Source organism: Pongo pygmaeus, chromosome 8 (assembly GCF_028885625.2).
Source record: "Pongo pygmaeus isolate AG05252 chromosome 8, NHGRI_mPonPyg2-v2.0_pri, whole genome shotgun sequence".
Taxonomy (NCBI): Eukaryota; Metazoa; Chordata; class Mammalia; order Primates; family Hominidae; genus Pongo; species Pongo pygmaeus.
The window spans coordinates 135635133-135655088 of record NC_072381.2 but is presented as its reverse complement, the minus strand read 5'-3'; the positions used below and the strand labels follow the sequence as shown (position 1 = coordinate 135655088).

Below are 19956 nucleotides of genomic sequence, written 5' to 3'. Positions count from 1 at the left end.
CACTGTGGGGTCAAGGGCTAGCCCCATACTTACTATGGATGGACCTCCATCCGCTGCAGACCCCTGGTGCCAGATGCGTGTCCCCCGAGTGACCAAGTGACTCGGCATGGATGCTGGACGTGCAGAAGCAGACGGTGTCTGGAGCCTCCATGGACCCAGCACTAGGGAGCAAGGCGACACCGCAGGAGGGGATCCTGCACCCAGGAGGGAGTGGGGAGGGGGTGCTGAAGCCAAGGAGTGCCACAGAGGAGCCGGTATGACTCAGGGACCCCAGCAGAGCCCCCCCACAGCCCCATCCCCAGCTCCCCCTGGCCTGGAGGGCACAGCGTTCCCAGCTCACCGCTCCTTGCTCATCTCTGAACCCATCCAGCAGCAGCCCCCAGGGAGCCAGGCTCCCAGCGCCACTGTCACTAAGGGCCATGCCTGCCTTTCCATGCCGCGTGTATCTTCACTCCTGCCTGCGTCTACCCAGCCCCTGAGGCCGAGGGACATCCTTGTTTCTCCTTCTGTGTCCCCACAATGGCCAGGAGCCAGGGGCCAAGCCTGCCAGACACCTGAGAGATGATGCAAATGGACAAGCCCCAGATCACCCTCCTCACTTGAAATCTGAACCAGGGAAGGATTTAGAACTAAATATTCCATCGGCCTGGAGGCGCCGGCCGGGAGGTCTGAGAGAATTCAGAACCTCCCCCTCCCCCTCCTCCTCCCCTTCCCTCTCCCTCCTTCTCTCCTCTCCCTTCCCCTCCCCTCCCCTCCCTCTCTCTCTCTCTCTCTCTCTCACTCTCTCTCTTTCTCACTCTCTAGCAGCATGCCACGTCTGACTCAAAGCCCAGTGGTAACAGTCAACGAAGGCCAAGGCTCTGTGGAGACAAAATCTCTGGGTCATCCAGTGATCACCCTGCCATTTCTGTCCCTGCTGGTGGCCAGGCCAGAGGAGACCCACACACGGCTCGGCCCAAACCAACACCTGGCCACTTTCCAGGGGGTGCCTCGAGGATCCCTGGGGGCTCCTCCATCGTCTGCATGCCCAGTCACCAGCCTGGGACCTCCAGGGGCCTGCAGGGCAGCAGGCGTGGGCAGGAGAGGAGGTGAGAGAAACCACAGGTCCCCATCCTGTCCCCAAGCACAGCCCTGAGCAGGCTCAGGAAAGACCAAGGTAAGGAGCAGGGATCTGAGTCATCGAGCACCGTTCCACATGCCAGGGATTCAGGAGGGAGGCAAGGGCAGCCAGACGTCCTGGTAGCATGAAAAGACAGAGAGATAGTGAGGCAGAGACATATAGACAGAAACAGAGTGATACAGAGATAGAGACACTGAGGCAGAGATATAGAGAGACAGAGAGACACAGACAGAAAGAGACTGAGAGAGAGAAAGAGACAGAGACAGAGAGAGGGGCAGCGAGGCTCCCGAGAAACTTCCCTTAGTCAAAGGGAGAGCGTAGGGGAAGGCGGGCTGCGGAGGGGGAGGAGTGTGAGGGAGGCAGTGGAAGGGGTAGACCAGGCAGCATCCAGGCAGGGGTGAGGAGGTCCTGAGAGAGCCGGGCAGGGCAAGTGCACCTGCTGTCACTCAGGGGCCACATCTGCCGCCACGGTGAGGAGCCCTGCAGACCCAGCCTGGGAGGGCCTGGGAGATGCCACTGCAGGCTGCAGGAGGCGTGACCTGCGGTGTGGTTTAAAAAGACCCACCCCCGACCCGGGAGAGCTGGGTGGGAGGGGAGGTGGCTGTGGGTGAAAGGGCAGGAGGGGGCCTTCAGTGATGGCTGTTCTGCATCTGGCTGTGGGTGCTTGTGGTGGAATTGTCTAGAACTCAGCGTGCCCACACACACACACAGACCGGTGCACACAAAACTGAAGCTAGAACAAGGCTCGTGGTATATTGGTGGGATATGCCAGCTGTGCTACTGCACTCCAATTTTGCAAGATTCTCCTGCTGTGGGGAACAGGGCAGGGTACACGGGGTCTCTCTGTACCATCCCTCGCCATTGCCTGTGAACCCATAACTCTCAAAATGTATTTTAAGCATCCCATCACTGGCACATGGAGAAGAAGATGTAACAGCCTACGTGGATGCCTGGAGAGGAGGCAGCTCTGCAGGAGACCAGGACCTGGGTGGGAAGGGCATGTGGAGAAGGGGTCAAGGGTAACACTGGGACCCATGGGGACTGTGGGCAGATGGGCAGAGGGAGCGGGGCTTCGGAGAAGCAGGGACAGGGTGGCTGCCAGGGGCTTTCACAGGCAAGAAGAGAGAGAAGGAAACAGGTTTCCACCCAGGGTGCCCAGTACCAGGGCTGTGTCGCCCCAGACTCCGGCTGAATTCCCCCAAAATAGCAAGGTTTTGTGTGGAAATTAACTGAACTTATAACTTTGACAGGTCATTTGAGTTTGAGAACAAGGCTAGTTTGCCAAAATGATTCTTCCCTCTTTAATTAAAATCTTTCATTAACTGCCAAGCTAATACTCTCCCCTAAAACAGACAAGATAATGAGCCCACATCCATCAACCCAGGTGGGCAGCCATCCACAGAGGCCGGGGTGGGCTCAGGAGAGGGGAGTCAGCCCCACAGACACCCCGTGCTCTCACTTCAGGGACAGCCCCAAACGCAGGCAGGAGTCCCATTCAGGACACACATCAGCCCTGTCAGAAAGTCCCTGCCAGAAACAGCGTGGCTCAGCAAGTGGCCTCCAGGTCAGCACTCTGTAGGTTGCAATGTCCCCCACCACTTCTACTGCCATGCACTCGGAGAGGCCACAGGGCCACCTGAAGGGCAGGGCCCAGTCCCAGTGGGTCCCAACTTGCTCTCTCGGTCACTGAGTAGGGCAGGTTTTGGAGGCCAACAGGAACCACCCCTGGGCCCCAGGAGCCTCTGTTAGGACCATAGCCATTAGCACAGACATGGCACCAGGCAGGGACAAAGGCCCAACACAGCCCGGTCCAGACCCAGCCCTCCCTGACACAGGGGCAGGCTCTGGTAAGAGACTGTCTGCCAGCCTGGCTCACCCCTCAGTGGTGGTCCTAACCCCATCTTTATTTTACTTCATTAGAAACATTTCAAACACAGACAAGCATAGGAACCCACACAAGTGCCCAAGTGTACACCAGCAGCCTATAACCACACCCCTCCTAACCCCGTATACAATACCTATGAGTTTACACTGACAGAATGATCGAATAGATGAGTAAATGCAGAGGAGGCTGTGTGCAGTGGCTCATGTCTGTAATCCCAGCACTTTGGGAGGCCAAAGTGGGAGGATCAGGAGTTCAAGACCAGCCTGGGCAACATAGCAAAACCCCGTCTGTACAAAAAAATACAAAGAAATTAGCCAGGTGTGATGACGGCTGTGGTCCCAGCTACTCAGGAGGCTGAGGTGGGAGGATCGCTTGAGCCCAGAAGATCGAGGCTGTAATGAGCTGTGTTCGCCCCACTGCACTCCAGCCTGGGTGACAGAGAGAGACCTTGTCTCCAAAAGAAAAAAAAAATGGAGAAAAGAGATGAATATGCAGAAGTTTCCATGCAGAACTCAGCAATTTATGGGCTCCTCCCCCTCAGGGACACTCATTCAGTGTAGGCTGCACACAGGGACTTCAGGAGGGAGAAAGCAGAACTGGGGTGGAGACCTGGGAGGTGACCAAGGTCAGCGCCGCAGCCAGAAGGCCTGTCAGCAGCGTGTAGCCTCGATGTGACAGGAGGTGGGTGGCGCCTTGCCTCTGCGGGCTTCCTCCCAAAACACTGCTGCCCCAACCTGACCATGAGAAAACCCCAGTCGAGAAACAGCCTTCAAAATACTCTCACACTGTCACGGTCACCAGAGACAAGGAGAGTCCGAGAAATGCTGCCGCCAAGGAGCGTGAGCAGACGGCGACCCGGTGGGATCGTGGGACAGATAGGGGACCTCGGCTGTATGGACTCTAGCTAATAGTAACTAACTAATTAATAGTGTTAATAATAATTAACACTATTTGTTTAATGAATGAACAAATAGTGTCACCATTTGTTCATTCATTAAACAAATGTACCTCGTCTGTGCAAGATGTTCACGGGGTGGGCAGCAGGGGGTGTGATAAGAACTCCGGACTACCTGCTCATTTTTTCTGTAAATGTAGAACTGTTCTAAAAATAAAGCCTCTTGGTGTTTTAAAAACCTGAACCTCAACTGTCCCCAAGGTCCCTTGGCTCCCCTCTTCAAGGGGACGCAGAAGGTTCACTAGGGCTAAGGAACAAAAAAATTCGTGGGGAGGGCCGACGCTGGGGACGCGAGGCCAGGCCTGCGACACCCTGCAGCTCGAGTGCTGGGGCCCAGGTCCGGTGGCTGCAGCGGCCGAGCCGGCCCAGGCTTGGGGAGGCGGACAAGGCGCCCCGATGGGCTGGGGCTGGGGCTATGCCAGCTCCGCTCCCTTCTCTGGCCCAGGTCGCAGCCCGTGCAGGAAGGGACAGGTGCGTCCCCTGCACAACCGCGCACCCCGGGCCAGGATGCAGCGCCCACCCCGAGGCCGCTCGGCCCCCAACCAGACAGACCCCCGGGTCCCCGGGGACAAGCGGGCAGGGGTCCAGGGGTTCGGGGATCCGCCCTGCTTCCCCGCAGCCTCCGCTCCCAGCACGGCCGCCCCCTAGGCTCAGGCGCTGGTTTCCCGAATGTCCCGGTCCCCTCGAGCTCGGAAAGGCTCGGCAGCCGCAGGCAGCAGGGTGGGGCTCTGAGCCGGACCCTGGGGGTCCTGCCCCGGCCACGCAGGCACCGCGGACTCCACTCTGCTCCCGCAGGTAGAGCACGGTGCGTGCAGGTAACGCCCGGGCCGGCCGCAGCACCAGGTGAGCCCCGCACAGGTGTGCAGGCACGCGCCTCTGGCTTGGCGCGCCCCCGGCTTGGCGCGCCCCCGGCTTGGCGCGCCCCCGGCTTGGCGCGCCCCCGGCTTGGCGCGCCCCCGGCTTGGCGCGCCCCCGAGACGTTCCGGCCGCTTCGTCTGCGGAGGTCAGGGCAGGCCGGCCGCGCGCCCTGGACCCGGCACACAGCCGGGCGCGTGCTCCGGCATCCGCGAGCTTACTCGTGCGCTCTCCTCGGTCCTCGGTCCTCGCACGCCCCCTGGCGCCAGGAGACCGCCCCTGCAGACGGCGAGGCCTGGCTGGAGCGCGGTGCGCAGCGCCCTCCCGTGGACACGCGTTGCCACCGCCCGCCGCCGACGTCTGCAGCCGACGTGGCCTACCTGGGACTTGCCGCGCGCTGACCTCGATGGTGCAGCAGCGACCAGGGAACGAGGGCACCATGGGCCGTTTTGCATACGTGGAAACTGAGGCTCTGGAGGTCCTGGAGATGGTGCATTGACTCCGCATATGACAGAAGATTCAGTTCGCGCCCCGGCCTTGTCCCTCCAAAGTCACACCAGGCCGCAGTGGCAGCAAAGCTCCCAGTTGGCGCGGGGCCCTGGGCATCACCTGCCGTCGCTGGCCCCGGGGTGTACCTGCAGCCCCAACGTCCAGGGCACTCTGGGACCCAGGACAGGGACCCGACCCAGCCAGGCAGGGCTCGTGACCGGCTCCTACCCTGGCGTCTGGTTCCAGAGCTGCTGGTTCCTGCACGCGCCCTCCCCAGTGGCACCACCTAGACCCGGGCACCAGAGGCTGCGCGCCTCCCCGGATGCGTGGGGCAGACCCTTCCAAAACGGATGTGCACTGGCCGCCCCCAGGAGCGCGCGCCCGGAGCCTGAGCAGCCCTTCCCGGCCCAGACCCCCGATCCCACCCCCGAGTGCCCCAGGGCCCGGGGGAGGGGACAGAAACAGGGTGGGAAGCAAGGGGGGCACACGTGACCGGGGCGATCTGTCCCCTGAAGCTGCCAAGACCCAGGACTTTCTAAATTCACAAGGCAGCCTTCCCGGTCACTGGTAGGTTTGTCAAGGTAAGAGGACAGAACACTGTTTGTTCGCTTGACTTAAAACTTCCAGTGTTTGCGGCCAGGCGCGGTGGCTCACGCCTGTAATCCCAGCACTTTGGGAGGCCGAGGGCAGATTACGAGATCAGAAAATCGAGACCATCCTGGCTAACACGGTGAAACCCCGTCTCTACTAAAAATACAAAAAATTAGCCGGGCGTGGTGGCGGGCGCCTGTAGTCTCAGCTACTCGGGAGGCTGAGGCAGGAGAATGGCGTAAACCCGGGAGGCGGAGCTTGCAGTGAGCCGAGATCGCACCACTGCACTCCAGCCTGGGCGACAGAGCTAGACTCCGTCTGAAGAAAAAAAACAAAAACAAAAACAAAAAAAAAACTAGTGTTTGCACACGGCGTGGGAGGGCTTCTATCTGAACTGCTGCTCCCAGGGTACCCAGGGCGACCTCACCCTCTGGAGACCCAGGTAACGGATCAGCCGTAAGAACCCAGCACGCTTCGCGCCCGGGGTGGGTGCTCCCGCCCACGTCAGACCTGCCTTCAGGGAGAATCCACCCCCCGCCCCAGGCCTAAGCACAGCGCTTGCTGTGATCCGGGAGAAGCAGGATCCGGAGCCTGGTATGAACCCTGGCTGAGCCACTCTCCCCTTGGATAACAGCTTTGGCAAATTCCTGATGTTTCCCCACCAGCAAAAATAACACCAAAAACGCCATCGTGCTGGGGGGCCTCAGCAGGTTCTGAATAGGCACCGTGCTTCGGGCAGGGCATGGCCTTCACGGTGGGCTGCTCCTGTGGTGCCAGCATTCTCTCTCCTTCTGGCAAAGCCGGTCCTGGGCACCTCCTCACCCTCTCTGCCTACCATTAGGACCAGTATGGGCCCATCCACAGCCCAGCACTCCCACCCTGCACTCAGTGCTGTCCCTGGACACCCAGAGGAACATGTCTCCCCTCCCAAGCCACAGGAGCCAATTCACTGACTCCTCACACTTCATAGGGGTTAAGAGGGCAAACTGCAGCCAGGAGGCCCAGAGTCAAATCCCAGGTCCACCAGGTACCTGTGACCAGGAGCAGTTTGCTTCACCCATGCCTCAGTTTCCCCATCTGTCAAATGGGGCTGACGATGCCTACCTCATAGGGTTGTGGTGAGAATTAAATGACTTAATACATGTCAACTATTCAGGACAGCACCTGTTTGCTGTGGTGGTTTCAGCATCGGGTGGAGAGTATGTCCCTTCAGGAATGCACATAGGACAAGGGGTCACAGGTGACCGGGTGTGTGTTTCTCTAGTGAGCAGTTCGGAGCAAGTTCAAAGAGAAGATCATGGTTAAGCTGAGTGGCCCTTTAACAGAATCTCCAGAAAAGGAGAACCCTGGAGTCAGGGCCTGACTTCCCCAACCTCCTTCAGCCACACTCCTTGAAGCAGGGCTGGCCTTCCAGGCCTGCCACCTGTGCGGTCCCATGGGGCCCTGCACTCGGAAGGACTACACTTGGTTTCACGTTCTGCTATCGTCATCTCGAAATTCTTAATAATTTTATCTGAACTCGTGCTGTTAGTGCAGAGGCACCACAGAGCATGTGGGTGAGCAGAGAACTGGCTACTCCTTGCCACCCGGCGAACATGCAGGGTTCACGATGCGCCAGAAGCAGCGTTCCAGTGGGCCCCAGCATTGGAGGTGACAAGACTCAAGGCGAGGGCAACCTCAGCATGTAACCAGCTACGACAGGAGAGCTGGAGCTGACAGCCCTGGCACCACGCTTTCCAATCACACGAGAACTTGCTTCCAGCCCAGAAAGAGAGCAATTGCATTCTAAGAAACACGGATGACGGAGGAAGCCATCATATCTTCTCCGCCTTGTCTCTTGCCTGTACTAGCCAACTACTCACACTGAAGATGACACAGAAGGCAGGCAATGAGAGGGCAACCCACAGCTCCTTCTCTCTCGTGGTAACCTTAGCCTGAAGGCAGCGTTCGCTGAGGGAATGTGCACGGATCAAGAGCATTTCCTTTTGTGCAGCGCTTCTAGTATCCTGGCAGAAGCTGAGATAGACATAGATGGGCCAGCTCAAGTATCCCATGCACAAGTTAAATGCTCTTCTATTTGCATCTGAAATTGCCACTGCACAGTGTCAAGAAAAGCAGAAACATTCATCTTAGTAACTTAACTTTCTCATTTTTCTTTACTTAGAATATTAAGTGCAAATAATACACACCCGGGGAAAAAGCTTTATATCTTAGCACCTCCAACGGCACTTTTTGCCTGCTTTCTGAAAAAGTCCTAAAATTTATAAACCTGGACCTGCACGCAGGCCCTGCCCAGCAATATAGGAGGCTCCTTCCCTGACAGTGGCCCGGGAAACAGCAGAGTGCCACAGCCCCGATGGGAACCCAGGGCTCCAGGGCTTAGCTGCAGGAGGGCAAAACCCTGCCGTCACCCCACAGCATGCCGAGCGGGGTGTTATTTTCAACAGGAACATGCTTTCTTACACTTAAGTGTGTGAAACTACACACGCTTCCTGCACCTCAGTGCACGGGGTTCAGGGATGGAGACAGAATGCCGGCATGGAGGCTGGCCCGGAAAATCCAGCCCGCTAACCGTGGGCCACCACCTCCCATCTCAGCCTCTCCACTCAGGAACGTCCCTGCCAGATCCTATGCTGCTTCTCATCAGCAACTTCAGACAGCCAAGCGTGCTGCAGCATGGAACACGCTCCTACCCACCAGGAGCCTTTGATTCTGGGATAAGACTCCTGGCATGAGGAAGACCCTCAGATCTTCCCTACCCGCACCCACCAAGGGCAAATGCCCTGGAACCTTCCTCCAGACCTAAAGGCAAAATAGAGGGATATGCTGGGGCTCAGAAAATGATACCCCAAGGCCTGTGGTTTTGGCCCATTGAGTACTAGGAACTGCAGGACACCGGAAGGGCCTCAGAAGCAAGGGCTCTCTGACCCTCTCTGGCCCCTCCCTTGCCCGCACCCCACCTCCCGGCAAGGTAGGCCACAGAAAGTAGAATGCCTCTTCCCTCATGCAGGTCATAAAAACCAGAACCCCTCTCCTGCAAGGTCAGCCATAAAACCTAGAAATATGGCCAGGCTCTGTGGCTCAAGCCTGTAATCCCAGCACTTGGGAGGCTGAGGCAGACAGATCACTTGAGGTCAGGAGTTCCAAGACCCAACTGGCCAACATGCCGAAACCCCGTCTCTACTAAAAATACAAAAACTAGCCGGGCATGGTGGCACATGCCTGTAATCCCAGCTACTGGGGAGGCTGAGGCAGGAGAATCGCTTGAACCCAGGAGGCAGAGGTTGCAGTGAGCCGAGATCGCACCACTGCCCTCCAGCCTGGGGGACAAGAGCAAAACTCTGTCTCAAGGAAAAAAAAAAAAAAACTAGAAATATGACTCTAACCTTCCCTGGCCTTTGTGTAGGAGTGTAACTGAGCAGTGTAACTTCAAAATGCATTTTTAGACTTTTTTTTTTCCTTTTTCTTTAGTCCTAAGATGCAACCTTAGAGCAAACTGCAGAAGCCTTTTCCCTTAATCTTAAAATAGACTCCATAACCCTCCCCTTTCTTACCATATACCCTCTTCACATGTGTCTGTGAGCTAGTCTCTAATTACGTGCTTACTTCAAAGTTCTAGGGACTAATCTTGAGACAGACCAAGCGTGGAAACCCAGCTGCAAAATCCCAGAGCTTACCTCAAGGTGACCAGTCAAATCTGGCCACTTGTTGAGATGACACCAGCCCACACTCCAGGTGGACTGAGGCCCAGGACAGCCATCGGAACAAGACACACATTGTACTCAGCACAATCCCTGCATGCCTCCCATCTCAAGTTCCCTACTCCCCCCTTTTTTAAACCCTTGCCTTCTCCCCAGAAATTCAAAGTAGTTACTTTGGGTGGGAATCCAGCCATATCCCCACGACTAGTTCTGGTTAACAGTCACTTTCTTTCTACCAGACCTTGCTCTTGTCAACTGGACTCTGTAACTGGCGAGCACCCAGACCTGAGTTCCACTACAGGAGCCGGCCACAAAGACATCCTCCACACTACTTTATCTGGAAGTGGATCCCAGACCTTCATCCCAGAAGGGCCCTGCCCTGTACCTGGAAGGAAGGAATGCTACACACGGGGCAAGGTTTCCCCATCCAGTCTACGATCAGATCCTTCCCTTCTGTCAAATCACATTTCTGCACGGCCACCCACCCTTCGCTGAATCTGAGTGTGAACATGCAGTTTATCTTGGGTCTTTATTTCTGAAGGCTCCTGTGTCACCTAAGTCTTTACATAAATTTTATACTTTTCCTTGGTAATCTATTCTAGAAGTGTTGGCTGTGCCCCTTGTGATGGGTGAGGAAAGGCATCCTCCTTTCTGCCCCTACAGACAGATGATGGGGCTCTCTGAGGGCATCCAAGCTCCTTCTGGCTTTTCTATTATATCTGGGCTCTTCCTTTTAAGCACAAAACATAGGACAAGAGCATAAAAATCTATTTTAATTCCTTTAGAAATTACCACACATGCCTTCCTCCTAAATAGACGGCTCCCATATCCAGGTTACAAGCTTGGGCTCAACGACAGGGCTAGGGGTTGGGGAACTCGCTCCTGGGGACAGCAGGCTGGGAGATGAGGGGCAGAGAAACCCTTACCTTACCACATGGCAGGCATCCCCCGGGCAACCCCGAACAAGGGCAGGCTCTCTCTCTAGGAGTTCATATGGAAATCTGTAACCTCCTCAAATAAAACTTGATTTTTTGAGAAAAGTTTAACACTGTACCACTGACAACCATTTAGATGAATGACTGTGGGGAGAACAAGAAGGTCTTTTTCAGTCAGAATTTGTGGGTCCTGGCAATTAGGTTTTCTTGGTTTTTTTTTTCTGAGACAGGCTCTTATTTTGTCACCCAAGCTGGGGTACAATGGCACGATCACTGCAGCCTTGACCTCCTGGGCTCAAGCAATCCTCCCATCTCAGCTCCCCAAGTAGCTGGGACTACAGGTGCACACCACCATGACCAGTTTATTTTTTATTTTTTGTAGATATGAGCTTTCGCCATGTTGCTCAGGCTGGTCTCAAGCTCCTGAGCTCAAGCAACCCACCCGCCTCCGCCTCCCAAAGTGCTGGGATTACAAGCATGAGCCATTGTGCCCAGCCTGGCACTTAATTTGTAAAAGCCACACCATTTCTAACAGGAAGGTAAAAATACCAGGTCATCTCAGAAGCCCCAGACCTGGGCAACTCCACTCACTAACTTGCAGCTACCTCAAAGCCAGTGTGGCATGAGGCTTCAAGCACAGCACTGGGGCTGCACTGACGGATCCTGGTTCAAATCCCAGCTCCTAGACCAAGACTCCTTCCTCAATATATTCTGCTGCTTTCAGTGAGTCAGTGCATGTGCCCGGCCCATGAGCTAACTGAACTCACGTCTTCTGAATCTGAATGTCTCTAACTATCAGACAAAGCTGTATGAAAAAAGCCCCCAAGACTCTGAAACCAGATGGGATGCCAGTTATAAAACTTGTCTTTAAAGTTACCCATCCTGGTGAATCAGGCATCAGGAAGCTACTGCAGCTTGTGTCTGATTCAGAAAGGTAGATACCTTTCCTCATCCATCACAAGGGGCACAGCCGACACTCCTATAAAAAAAGAGATTAACAAGAGAAAAGCATAAGATTTATTTAAGTCTTACGTGACACAGGAGCCTTCAGAAATGAAGACCCAAAGACTCAAGAGAAACTGTCCATGTTTACGCTGATTCAATGATTAGTGGATGGCCGTGAGGAAATGTGACTAGACAAACAGGGAAGGGTCTAGGTCCTCAAACTCAACATCTGAAATGTGTATCAAACAAGAATTCACCTGCAAATAATCAACTTACTTTTATTTAGAAAGGTTTGAATTTTGAAAAGTAGCAACTGTCAAATTTAAGAAACCTGATCTTAGGTCAGGCATGGTGGCTCGGGCCTGTAATCCCAACACTTTGGGAGGCTGAGGTGGGAGGATCACTTGAGCCCAGGAGATTGAGACCAGCCTGGGCAACATAGTAAGACTTCATCTCTACAAAAAAAAATCAAAACACAGCCAGGCATGGTGGCACATGCCTGTCATCTCAGCTACTGAGGAGGCTGAGGGGGGAGGATCTTGAGCCTGGGAGGTCAAAGATGCCGTGAGCCATGATTGCACCACTGCACTCCAGCCTGGGTGACAGAGGAGACCTTGTCTCAAAAAACAAAGGAAAAGAAAGCTCATTTTACTTTAAAAACTAAACCAGACATCATGTTTCATACTGCAATCTTAAGCTTTTAACTTTTGACTGTCAAGATAGGCCTTATTTGTATAATTCTTTCCAATAAGGCAGATAATGATTACCAAGCGCTTAAAATGTATTACAGTTGTTTCAGAGATTAAACATTTTTTAAGTTATTAAAATGAGGCTTTCTAATTATAAAAACATGCTATTTTTTAGTCTACTCCTCAGTAGACTTAAGACATTTTTGTAAAGAATGGAAATGGCAAATAACTTTTTTCCTTCCTTCTTAATGATCAATCCAGTGGGACCAAGGTGGACTTCCTGCTGGTTCTGCAAGGCTCAGTGTTCAACAAAAAAAGGCAAAAACATGTACGTCACACGCGGGCAAGGCAACTGAACCCACCAGGTCCTGTTATTTTATTAAGGAGCATTTACATTATGATAGCAAGTTTCAACACATTCATCAACAAGGCGGTCTTCAAATCAATCAGTCAACCCCTGGAGTTAGAAAGTAGAGTCATCAGGAAGAGCTGCTTGGCTGTAGGAAGTAGGGTTAATGCCCTCTAATCCCCAGGAAAGGCGCAGACTGAAGCCAGAGCCAGAATCCTGGCAATTCACCAGTTTCTCATCACAGGTAAAAAGGCAACACATCCCACATAGCTTTGAGGGGAAGGCCTCCCAGGAGGGGCAAGCCTAAGGTTTGGGTGTCCCAGACCCTGGATGGAAGCCCCAGCTCCCAACCTGTAGCTGTGCGCCCTTGAGATAGCTGCTTTCTCCCCTCACCTGCAAAGGAGAATTCCACAAACTACCTAGCCTGTTTCACTGGTTTTAGTTTTTCTTTCCATTTTTGATCAAGAGTTTTTATTTTTTTAAAAAAAGTTCATTCCTGCAGGCTTATTTCCCCTAAACAGATACCAATTCCCTGAGAAGCCTTCCTACAAGGAAGGCACAAACACGCAAGTCAAGAAGAGTGAACAGCCCTGCCTGTATGATGGCCTTTCTGGTTCCTATTCAACCAGCCTCTTCTAGAAAGGAAATTCTGACATTTGAGGTTTGGTTTCTAAGAGGTAACAGGCAAATAGATGGCAGCCCCCATCATCGAGAGCCTCCCCACAGCACCAGCTCTATCCTAAGCACCATGCAGCTTTAACCTGGCAGGATGCCACACAAAGCCCCACTACATACTCAACAGAGCAGGCCAAGAAAGGGAGGGCAGGCAGAGCTGGCCACAGGCTCTGGCCAGGGTCCACGCTCCCAAAAGCGCAGCAGTGCTTCTTGGGACAGAAATGTGTCCAGACATGAAAACCCTCCATACAAAACCTGCCTGGAGGGTCCCTCCCACCACAAGCACCCAACGAGGCCTCACGTGTGGGACAACATCCAAATGACACATTGTCACCTTTCCTTGTGAACTAAACAGATTTCTCAAATTCAGAAAACAACTTTGTCTCTAGAATTTGAGGATCAGAGAAGATTTCAATTCTGATAAAACATTTCTACAAGAGGAGGCTCAATTATAAACCCATACGCAAACTCTCTTTTTGTTAGAAAATTCAACAGGGGAAGTTCAGTTGAGCTCAAGAATCTTACTTTACTTCCTAAAACACACTAATAAAATCAGATTAGGAATGGCCATCAATCCATTTGCATGAACAAGATGTCTTGACCTTCCGCATGTCTGGCCAGAAACAACTAGAAAATAGAAATACGCTGCACTGTCACCCCAACTTACCTGGAGTCAGTGGAGCCAATGACCACCAGAATTTAAGAGGATAAATTCATATAGGACACAGGGGCAACTCCCCAAAAACTCTCAACACTCATGCTGACTCGAACCAGGATGGCTCAACAAAGAATAACATCACTGATATCTTATGTCCTGCAGGAGTCAACCAAAGGGAAAGGAGGTCTTCCTAAAATGCACTAACCACATGACGTTATCAGAGCAACGGCCTCTGGCTAGAACAGTATTTCCCAAATTGGAAGTAGCCATTTATGTTAGAAGTTGTGCATTTTATTTATTTGTATGTGCATTAGAAAAAAACGGGCTTACTGAATCTGTGATGGCAAAGATATTCTTACTTAGGATAAAGTGAAATTAAAAGTTGACTTAGAAAATATACTAGGACAGTTGGCACTTAGAGAAAAAGCAGTATGCAAATGATTTAAGTTTGAGATAAGTATACCAAAAAAGTATGGAGCCCTCCTCCATGACACACATCCCTGCAGCCAATAGCTTCATAAAATTTCAGTTAAAATTCTATTTCTAGCTGCATTTAAGAAGTTTTACTTATACAATGATTTTCACTTTAAATAGAAACAAGGAAGTTCTCATGGACCAATGCTACAAACAGCCTTATCTAATTACACAGAATGCCAAGAAAATCCACCATCATGGGTGTCCTAACACCTAGCAGGAAGCAAGGCCATGTCGAGCTTTATGACTTGTACAGACCACCCTCTGTAACACACAAATCAGCACTCTACTCTTTACACAATCAAAACAGAGAAAAACAGCCTGAACTGAAGAGACAGCAGCAGTGTGGAGGTGGTGGGCTAATCTTACCTAGGAATAGATGCATTTCATCCTGTTTATTCTTGTCTGAATTACTGACTTCTGTTTCCCTTTCCTTATCACCACCAGACAGTGCCAGCGTCTTAACTGCCCAAACAAACAGGGTGGGGTAATATATGAAGAGAATGTGCCACAAGTACAAAAAATACTAAGAACCATGAGGTGAATTTAGCCATCCCACTTGAAGCCTGCACTGTGGAAGCCTAGTGGAGCAACCATTTTTCAAGTATGTTAGATTCAGGATCAAAAATATTGTTAAAATTTTCATGGACTTCAAACTGTCCTCAATAGGAGGACCAAAGGAACTTGAAGGACCAAATCAATGTTTATTATAAGTAAGTGGACCAAGTGTGGTGGTCCTACCTGTAAATTCCAGCACTTTGGGAGGCTGAGGCAGGAGACCTCATCTCTACAAGAAATAAAAAAATTAGGTGGGCATGGTGGTGCAGGCCTGTGGTCCCAGCTACTCAGAAGGCTGAGGCAGGAGGATCGCTTGGCCCCGAGAAGTCAAGGCTGCAGTGAGCCATAATCATGCCACCACACTCCAGCCTGGGTGACAGAGCCAGACCCCGTCTGAAAAAAAAAAAAAAAAGTAGTGATGCATACAATAAACGACAATACTTTTCCATTCTTTGTCATGACTACCCATTCTTCTAGACCTTATGAAAAAAGTGCTTGTTGTACCATATTCAATGAGAAATCATTTTCCTCTTAAATGTTTCTTGATAATTCACTACTGGTGCCTTGTGAAATGAGTCTCTAAACCTGCACACGTCCTACACTGCCTCTGCAATTTAAGCAGTGCCGAGCTCAGCAATGACATCAGAAACTAATTTCCGTTGTTTTCCCTAAGCTGTAAAGAGATCTTTCACCAGCAAGGGGAGCCACTGTGTTGGCAAAGGAGTTGTCCTAAATACTGTTGTATTCCGCCACAGTTCTCCATTTTCTGAAGACTGCCTTTCTTAACTGCTAGAAGATACTCATGTACTAAGAAAAAGAGATTTAAGGTGGGTTAATTATAGTAGCTGTATGTTTAATATTGCTGTAAAGATACACTTTTTTCATACAATTATTGTTAATAATTTGAAGATGTTTATTGCATTCTATTTTTGGTGGGAAAAAATGTAACATACATTTATTTAGCATGACATTGTGAAATACACAAAACATGTAACTGAGTAAGCAGGAATTTTCTATTCCTAGTCCATTTCTGAGGACTAAATCATGAACTGCTCCCAATGTAATTAAATATTTCTTACAATAGTTGGGCACCAAGTTTAAGATTTATTAATTTTCTCCTCTCAGTATAGGCAGCAATTCACCATTTTCTTTCAGTTCCTAAAAATAAAAAACAACAATAATAATATGTATATGCATATATAAAAAGATGGAAACATCTAAACAATCACAGCTTGTATGTGTATCTGAGAACCAAAAGAAATACCTATTGGATTAAAACTCCAGTCTCTTAACACTCTCAAACTAAATGAACCATAAACCCTGAATACACTATCAGGTTAAAAAATTAACAAGGTATTCTTGGCCAGGTGTGGTGGCTCACAAATGTAATCCCAGCACTTTGGGAGGCCGAGGCGGGCAGATCACTTGAGGCCAGGAGTTCAAGACCAGCCTGACCAACATGGTGAAATCTGTCTCTTAAAAAATAAATAAATAAGGCTGGGTGCAGTGGCTCATGCCTGTAATCCCAGCACTTTGGGAGGCCGAGGAGGGCAGATAACCTGAGGTCAGGAGTTGGAGAACAGCCTGGCCAACATGGTGAAACCCTGTCTCTACTAAAAATACAAAAATCAGCTGGGCATGGTGGCGGGCACCTGTAATCCCAGCTACTCAGGAGGCTGAGACAGGGAGAATCTCTTGAACCCGGGAGGTGGAGGTTGTAGTGAGCCAAGATCGTGCCATTGCACTCCAGCCTGGGCTAGAGCGAGACTCCATCTCATTCATTCATTCATAAATAAATAAATGAAGTTAAGGTACCCTAAAACCAACAGATTGTTTAGTATTAGGAAACGCAGCAACTGGAGCCAATGAAGCCCCCTATTTAAACTACAGCAATAAATAAGGAAAATAAATCCAGTGACTTTCAAGGTTGAAGAATGAAGTAATGTGGCTGGGCGCAGGGGCTCACACCTATAATCCCAGCACTTTAAGAGGCCGAGGGGGCAGATCACTTGAAGTCAGGAGTTCAAGGCCAGCCTGGCCAACATGACAAAACCCATCTCTATTAAAAAAAAATAGCCAGGTGGGCGTGGTGGCATGTGCCTGTAATTCTAGCTACTTAAGAGGCTGAGGCATGAAAATTGCTTGAACCCAGAAGGTGGAGGGTGCAGTGACCCAAGAGCCAAGAATGCACCACTGTACTCCAGCCTGGGTGACAGAGTGAGACTCTGTCTCAAAAAAAAAGAAAAAAAAAAAGCAGTGTGACGTTAAAAGTCTACTCAAATATGATGCTTGTTCCCCTCCCGTTCTTCCACTCACAGAGAGGAATCAGGCTTTGCTATTGAAACCCAACCTGGGAATACAACTCTGCCTCAGGAAAAGCTAGAGTACCAGTAACAGGGAAAGGCAGAAACCATTAAAAAGACCTAACAATTCAGAAACAGACATGGCATCAAAAGAGCTACCACTAGGTTGACTGGAACGGCAGTATAGGTGCCATGCTCCTTGTGCCTGTTTTTCAGATTTAAAATCTGTACTATAGACACCAAGTTTGAAAGGAGAGACGTGATAAATAAGATTTTCTGGTTTAAAGAAACATTTAATATGATATAACATTTCAGGTTATCACTGAACAGCATAAACATCAATCAATAAAACCATTAAAATCCGTATGACCTCCTCTCTGGATGAAATTCAAATAGGAATGATGCTGTCACACAAAACCCAGACGGCTTTCAGTCATGTCTAGGGATCTCCTCCTACCTATTCAACGAGCAGACACCCTGCCCCTCCAAGGGACCCAGCAGGACTTTTCTGAGCACACACTCAAGAAGGCACAGAGAGGACCACGCAGCTGAGTGGGCAAGGGCAGGTGGCCCTCAGGTGGAATCTGCACTCAATGGCTTACTAGTTATGGGATGGTGGACAATTCACCTGACCTCTCCATGTCTCTGTTTCCTCATCTAATGACTGAGAAGAATTCTGCTCTCTGAGGCTGCTTGGGAGATTACGTGAAGCAGCCTCTTAAAGCACCAAAGCAGTGTGCCTGGAACATTGGGAGTGCGCCAAATAAGGCAGTCCTCACCATCCTCACTGCTGTTAATGTGAGCCGGCAGGTGGAAAGTCTAAACCTAACCAAATCTTCTAAATCTCTCTCAACAAACTGTCTTAAGTCCAAACATTCTGCAACAGCAGTAGTGAACCGTTTACTCTTCAGAGGCAATAACAACTCACAATTTTCTCAGGACACTAGATTGGCTGAGTAACTAAATCATTATTCAGTCCCTCATTCAACAAAACAAACGCTCATTGCTCCAAAGAGGCCAGCCAGATTAGACCATTTCAAACATCTTTTAATTGAACTGAACATGAAGAACTGCATTCTGCAAGAAACAGATCAAAATGGCATCGTAAGAGCTACTCCATGTATCTTCTCAAGGAAAAACGTTAACAATATCACACATTTCAAATGTATATGTTCTTAGCAGGTGAACATAAAAAATCATATAACACTCTGTTATATAACTAAAAAGAAGTTACCCACACAGCTTAGCTTTAGAATTAAATGAGATTTATTGATTGTATCTTCCCAAGAGTTACCAATGGCTAAGGTACAGGCTATAAAACATTCAGACAAGAACAGGCTCAGGAGTATTTGGGGTTTGAGTACTGTTTGTGTCTTACAAAAATAAGATTATATATATATATATAGAGAGAGAGAGAGAGCGAGAAAGAGAGAGAGGGAGGGAGGGAGGGAAGGAGGGAGGGAGGGAAGAAACAGATGCAGATCTGTTTTTGCTGCTTCAGGGCTATTCAGGAGCTATAGTCTTAAAAATTTTTTCCTCCAGGAGTGAGACCATTTCCCAAGAAAAATGTCTCACTGGCTTGTTTAAGAAGTATGATATCAAACCTGGAACTCCACAGGAAACAACCTACACAGAGGCCACCAAAGGACAAAAACAGCCTCTGCATCAATGGAACTCAAGCTTTGTTTTTATAAAACATATTGGTCCAAAATGCTGATGTCATTTCAGTGGTAAGCTGGTGCTTCACTTTACAAAAGCACATGTTAAAAATTTTTATTTTGGCCGGGCACGGTGGATCATGCCTGTAATCCCAGCACTTTGGGAGGCCAAGGCAGGCGGATCACCTGAGGTCAGCAGTTCAAGATCAGCCTGGCCAGCATGGTGAAACCCCATCTCTACTAAAAATACAAAAATTAGTGGGGCGTGGTGGCGGGTGCCTGTAATCCCAGCTACTCAGGAGGCTGAGGCAGGAGAATCACATGAACCTGGGAGGCAGAGGCTGCAGTGAGCCGAGATTGCACCATTGCACTCCAGCGGGGAACAAGAGCGAAACTCTCTCTCAAAAAAATATTTTTTAAAAAAACAACTTTTATTGTACAACATAACTAGAAGTAGTACTACTTGCTATTTGTTTTCCACATAAAAAGTCGAAGATCTGACCTCAGAGAAAATTCTCTAATGGATTGAGGCAAGAGGAAGGCCTGAGGGCAGTCAGCAGCCCACTTTTCGGGGCAGTTTTGTTCATGTCCCTGAGCAGAACCTGGCATTCCTGCCCAGCATTCCTGTCTAGCTCTTCTCTATACCCAACCAGCTACCACCCTCCTCGATGCCACCATGCCCACAGTGGGCCTGGGGTGCAGTGGGGCCTGTGTGTAGATATTAAAGCTACAGCTTCTGTTTATTGTTTTGGGCTAATCAAAGAGCTACGGAGCACACAGATGCTAGTTGGTGGGCCTGCCCTAAATTCTAGACATTAAATACATGCAAAGTAACATCCATTTAAAACTCAATCAAGAAGTAAAGTCACTTATCCATCCAACAACCATTTACTGACCTCCTAAAATACACAAAGCATCAGGAAGGACTCAAGATACATAAGAAATGTTGTCTTATCTAAAACACAATCTAACAGATAACGGATTTCCAAGCATCTGAAAACCAAAAACGGACCTACATTTTTTCTTTCGGGGGACCAGGGGCAGTGATCTTCAGCCTCTGTGGCAAGGATGGGCGGCACTGGGCCACAGGCCTCACACTGCTGTCACTCCATGCAC

General features: G+C 50.3%; 1 protein-coding gene across 2 annotated transcripts in view; it reads right to left on the bottom strand.

Annotated features, from left to right (window-relative positions):
- Positions 1 to 15771: 15771 nt before the first annotated feature.
- GLRX3 (glutaredoxin 3) overlaps positions 15772 to 19956 on the bottom strand; it is a 44646-nt gene continuing 40461 nt past the window's right edge. For both annotated transcript variants that reach the window (XM_054503522.2, XM_054503524.2), the window contains one exon: positions 15772 to 16037. In XM_054503522.2, the coding sequence (XP_054359497.1) occupies positions 15987 to 16037 (51 nt within the window). In that variant the 3' untranslated portion in view covers positions 15772 to 15986. The remainder of the gene's footprint in view (positions 16038 to 19956) is intronic.